The sequence below is a fragment of the Sinocyclocheilus anshuiensis genome, unplaced genomic scaffold (assembly GCF_001515605.1).
Source record: "Sinocyclocheilus anshuiensis isolate Anshui unplaced genomic scaffold, SAMN03320099.WGS_v1.1 scaffold283, whole genome shotgun sequence".
In the NCBI taxonomy this organism is placed as follows: domain Eukaryota; kingdom Metazoa; phylum Chordata; class Actinopteri; order Cypriniformes; family Cyprinidae; genus Sinocyclocheilus; species Sinocyclocheilus anshuiensis.
The window spans coordinates 1,194,287-1,200,180 of record NW_015549605.1 but is presented as its reverse complement, the minus strand read 5'-3'; the positions used below and the strand labels follow the sequence as shown (position 1 = coordinate 1,200,180).

The window sequence follows — 5,894 nt, the reverse complement described above, 5'->3', positions numbered from 1 at the left end:
TTTTTTTATATATATATATATATATAAAAAAAAATAATAATACGTACACACACAATGCATCAGTTTATTGCCCAAAACAATAATTTGCTATTTCTATTTACTTATTTATATATAATTATTATAATTCTGCTTATTTATTATAAAATTGGTGTGTTGATCATTTTGGAACATGATAATCACATGCTGACTATCTTCACAGAGTATGGTTGGGGCTATGTGTCTGTTCATCACAAAAAGTTGAGTACTGACAAATCTGGCCACCAGCAAACTGTGTTGCTCACAGATAAAGGAAATCATGTGCACTGAATAATAGCTCTCTTCCTGTTTGATATTCTGAGTTGGGTTATTTGCCGCCCGACTGTGCGTGTTCAGCACTCAACAAAAGGGGGCATTTTCCAAGTTTCAGTTCCTGCGAATATATTTCCCAATCAGAGCTAAACTCCAGGTCTCTCAGTGATTACGCATGGAGTCTTTTCCTCCCGTGGGAAATGATCCTCTAAGGCAGTGTGATTGGAGGAGCTGCTTGTGGCAGAACTGGGTCTAATGCCAAAATGGAGTAATTCAAAGAGCAAACGTGAGTCATACGTTGGCACTGCCACAATACCCGGCCTGTTCTCAAACTCAAACCAGCCTGCTATACACTCACTCTTGCTGTGGCTTGCATGCCAAAAATGTGGATATGCAACTTTGCAACCTCTGCCAACCACCATCCACCTTAAGAATGAGTTCAGTCACATTAAAATTAGTTCAGTTTGTCAACGTTCTGTAACCGTAAAGTAGTATTTCCTGATGTCTCTCTCTGTATTGTACGTCAGTCTCTTGTTCACTAACTGTTAGCGAGTAGCCTAAAGCAGTATTTTACAGTGCACCTGTTTGCATCCAATGGTATTAGGACATGTGGGGTGTCTGTACTTGTTTCAAGGCATTAAAAAGTCACAGGACTGGTTTGTTTTGCGTATCGTCATGGCAGTGTGTGCCTGTGGTGTTGTGTTGAATGAATGTTTACATGTCGCTTGATGCTTTGTGCTTTTACTATCACTGAGCAAACACAACTTATTATTGTGTGCAGACCTCGAGGGCAGTCTATCAGCACCGACTGCATAGCACAGTGTTTCTAATCAGCAAATTTGCCTGATGAAATGGGCTATGATCTGTTTTTTCTTTCTCCATATTGCCACCTTTTTATGCCTCACTCATCAATACAGCTTTAGTCAATATTAAATGGCATTTAGAACTCGTTTTACTTCCAAAATGTGAAACATACATGTTCAGAAGTAAAATGGGTTGCAGATATTTATTCATTTGATTGATTGATTGATTGATTGATAGTACAGGAATATAGTTATATTAAAAACATCCATCTGTCTATCCCTCCATCCGTCAATCGATTTTAGGGTAGTGGGGATACTGGAGACTAATAGTTATAATAAAAAAATAGTTTGGCAAAATAATAATCATTATATTATTATTATTATTATTATGTTTACATAAATATAGTTGCTATAATAAAAATGGTTAGTTATAATAAAAATTGTTAGCTAAATATTATTATTATTATTATTATTGTTTACATGAGTATAGTTGTTATAATAAAAATAGTTTGCTAAATATTATTATTATTGTTATTATTGTTTACATAAATATTTGGTATAGTAAAAAATTGTTAGCTAAATATTTATTTTATTATTATTTATGATCATGCTGATATAAGTATATACTGTGTGTGTGTGTGTATATGTGTATGTGTTATTTATAGTTATATGTACATGAGTGTAGTTATAATAAATTATTATTATTATTACTATATTCACAGGTATAGTCATGATAAAGATTATTACATAAATTACATTTATTACATGTTTTTTTTTTAATACAATTTCAACAACTTTTTTTTTTAGTTATAGATAGGTATCTACAAATCTCATTCAGAATCAATTAATTAAATAACACTACAATATTCATCAAGTAAAAAGTAATGTTTTCAGTAACTTTCTGATCATGAATCGGACCACATTGGCTGTGCTGTGTTTTTGTCTTTTTATTGAAATAGAAAGTTGTTTCAAGGCCATATTATTTGTTATCACATTTTGATATGTAACCAATGCAAGAAAACGCAATCGTCAAAAGACAACAATGTTTTCAGGATAAAGCAGGTCAAGATCACAGATCAACAGTGTGCACAGTTATATCATGCAAAATAACACTAAGAAAGATCAGAACTGACTAAGCCTTTTCTTTTCATGTCTCTTTGGACAGGTTTGTATGGAGACGAGGGTATTCTCCCTGTGCGCCTGCAGATGCCAAAAGTGCAGCGGCCCCTGCTGGAGCAGGAGTCCCTTCTGGGTCTGGGGCCGTCTCTGGGACTGGCGCCCCAGCAGGTCCTGGAGCTCACGTGCCTGGTTGGAGTGGCGCTGGCCCTGTGCGCCGTGCTGCTGGAGCCCCTGAGAGACAGTCTGATCTACTTCTGCCTGCGGGTCCTCTACCTCTCAGTCTATAATGTCAGTATAATGTCCTGTTAACTATTGTCAAATGCTTCTTCAAAGGCTTACGATTGTAGCCTCTGTGGAAACATAATTGAATGATTACAGTATGTGTTTTGTTTTGTAGGTCGGTGGAGACTTCCTCCACTCTGAATGGTGAGGTCCACAATTTGTCATGTATGACTTGCATTTTGACCTGCTGTGTCACATTTGGGATAACCGACACAGCCATAACCTCTTGTTTATTTCTCCATCATTGTTGAGGCTGTAATTGGGGCATTTGCAAGTCAAATTCTCTGCAGCAGAAAGTTAATGTGAATGTTTATGAGAGGGAAAACTGGCCACAAACCTCATTGCAGTTTATGTGCCTGCCCATTAAATTTGATGTGATTACAGTCCAATAAATGACTAATCAGTTAGTGAACTATGTGCTTTCGCTTTCCTAACAGAATTGATGATTATATGGCCAAAAAGCTGACTTATATTTGAAGAACCCCAGCCATATATAAGAAAAGGCTGGTAAACATGCATCTAAAACACACTAGTAACTGTATATCAAAGGGCTAAAATCAACTTAATTGTGATTTTAAACTGCTTTTTATTGTCAGATCATGACAAAAAAAAAAGTTGAATTCTTTACACTTTTCTACTCATTTTTCCTTAAAATAAATATCTTAATAGAAAAATGTATTTATTCGTTTCTGCATGCTTCAAATGAGTAACGCTGTTTCATTCCGCTTTTGGTGTGTAAACATTATATTGAACATTGTGACAATGCTCTCATAGGGACGTGCTGCTGTTGGAGGCCGGGCTTCTGGCTGTGCTTGTAGCTCCGCTGGGTTTGCTGCGGTGTCACTCCTCTTACCGTTATCATGACACTGTGAGCTTCTGGTTGACCCGCTGGCTGTTCTTCCGGCTGACCTTCTGCACAGGTGTGAGTAAGCTGGCCAGCGGCGACCCTGCGTGGTATGACCTCTCAGGTAAAATGAATAATTTTTAACATTATTCATTCTGTATTGGTTGAGATTTGTGCTTGTGATGCCGCCCACTCTTATTCATGAGGAAATCTTATACAGCACTTTGCTGGAAATTCTCTCCCCAAATGATTTATAGAACATATAAAACATCCATTAGTGTAAGGTTTTGCTAATCTAGAGACTGAAAGGGCTAATGTTTATTAGAGTGAATGTTTCTTTGAATGTGCATGAAGTAATGGTGAAAATAGCCAAGAACTGTGATGCAGACAGCACATTTATGTGGGAAAAACTGACTCATCTGTAGATTACAGTGTTTTGAAAACTCTTTTGCAGCACTGAGTCATCATTTGGAGAACCAGATGAACCCCACTCCTTTGGCCTGGTATGTCCATCAGCTTCCTGATTGGCTGCTGAGATTCGGAGCAGTGGTTGTGTTGCAGAGCGAGATCATCGTTCCTCTTGTGACGTTCTTTGCTCCCATTCGCCGTTTGAGACTGTTTGGCTTTTATGTTCAGGTGTGTGTGTGTGTGTGTGTGTGTGTGGGTGTGTGGGCGGGCGGGCATGCTTGCATTAAATGATATACGCATCCTTCCTATTGAAAATATGAAGAGTGGATCTAAATTTAATGTTTGTTTGTTTTACTGGCTCCACTAAAAGGTGAAAGTTTAAGTTAAAATAGGAATAAAGAACTGTATTTCCACCTCTAAATGGACCTTTTAAACAACTTGACATCTCAAATAGCATTCATATTTAAATGGAATTGTGTATTATGAAAGATTTTAAATGGTAGTAGTTGTAATGTTATTTTTTTTATTGTACTATTTTATTATTTGTTTTTATTAGGGTAATTTATTAAAATAATCAGATGTATTAAATAAATAAATATAACATTTTATATATATAAATATATATCTACACCCACAGTGTATACATATATGATATACCATTTATGTAGTAGTTGTAATGTTTTTGTTGTAATATTTTCTTATAAATGTTTAAGGTCATTTATTAAAATCATCTGATGTATTTAAGTAGCTATGAATATTGCTAACATTGATTTTGAAATGGCATTAAAATTAAAAATATTTAAAGTGCAATACTGAAAACAATGCTTGTTTTTACAAGATGAAGAATAAGTCAATTAGTTTCTGTAGTAGTACACAATGTGACAGTTTAAACCTGGAATATTCTTGAGTTATTGAGTGTCTTGTTGTTCTGTGAGACGTTTTCACTTATGCCTCTTTTTTTATACCATTTTGTCAGCTGTTTCTCCAGCTCTGCTACATCCTCACGGGTAACTGCAGCCTTCTGAACCTGCTGAGCATCACCCTGAGCTTCTCATTACTGGATGATGATCATTTCAACTCCAATACTGATCCAAAGAAGAAGAAGGGCCAGGAAAAAAAGCCTAGAAGTATGACCACATATCTCTAACTTCTGATTTGAGCAGTAATTTCTGGTGGGATAGTCACTGACTTTCACTAATGTTCTGATTAATTGGCTCATTAATAGATCTCAGTTTTTTTTTTAAATGCAATTGAATAGATGTTAGTTAAATCTGTTTGTTCTGCCAGTACCACACTATTGTTCACACTTCTGAGCTTTTATTTAGTGTATGACTGTGTTTTTCAGGCTGCGGACAGACCTTGGTCTCTTATTTGATGATGCTGCTAGAGTTGGCTGTCTACCTGTTCATCCTCTACTGTTTTATTAGTCTCTTTAAACTACAGATTAACTGGGAAGAAAAAACTCTGTCATCCAAAACAAGTGAGTGAGACTTCAAATGAGAAATGTAAAACTGATTTGCAAAGGAGCTGATGTTTCCTTTAGTTTGTTAACAGATTTATAAACAAACATAGAATTGAACTGTTGTAAAATGTTATGATGAATTTCATAGAGATATGGTGAGGTTGTGTTTCAGTCCAAAATCGAAAGGGATATCTTGAATAAATGGGGGAAAAAAATCATGACAATTAATGAGAAATAATCAATTATACTGAAATCCAGAATCCTGTTTGAACACAAACATTTGCATAACATTTGCATAAATTACAACTAAATACTACCATGACGTATAAATACTTAATACAAAAATATATATATATTAGTGCTGTCAAACAATTAATCGCGATTAATCGCATCCAAAATAAAAGTTTGTTTACATAATATATGTGTATGTACTGTGTATATTTATTATGTATATATAAAGACACACACACATACAGTATATATTTTGAAAATATTTTCATGTATATATTTATATTCATATAAATGAGATCATATATAAATGTGTAATATATTTAAACGTAACATTTTTCTTAAATATATACATGCATGTGTGTGTATTTATATATACATAATAAATATACACAGTACACTCACATATGTTATGTAAACAAACGTTTATTTTGGATGCGATTAATCGCGATTAATCGTT

The 5,894-nt window shown here is 34.8% G+C and overlaps 1 protein-coding gene across 1 annotated transcript in view; it reads left to right on the top strand.

Annotated features, from left to right (window-relative positions):
• LOC107658822 (lipase maturation factor 2-like) overlaps positions 1-5,894 on the top strand; it is a 13,894-nt gene that overhangs the window by 1,378 nt on the left and 6,622 nt on the right. The window contains exons 2-7 of the mRNA XM_016447482.1: positions 2,257-2,498; positions 2,608-2,636; positions 3,267-3,460; positions 3,791-3,972; positions 4,721-4,871; positions 5,090-5,224. Coding sequence (XP_016302968.1) covers positions 2,257-2,498; positions 2,608-2,636; positions 3,267-3,460; positions 3,791-3,972; positions 4,721-4,871; positions 5,090-5,224 — 933 coding nt within the window. The remainder of the gene's footprint in view (positions 1-2,256; positions 2,499-2,607; positions 2,637-3,266; positions 3,461-3,790; positions 3,973-4,720; positions 4,872-5,089; positions 5,225-5,894) is intronic.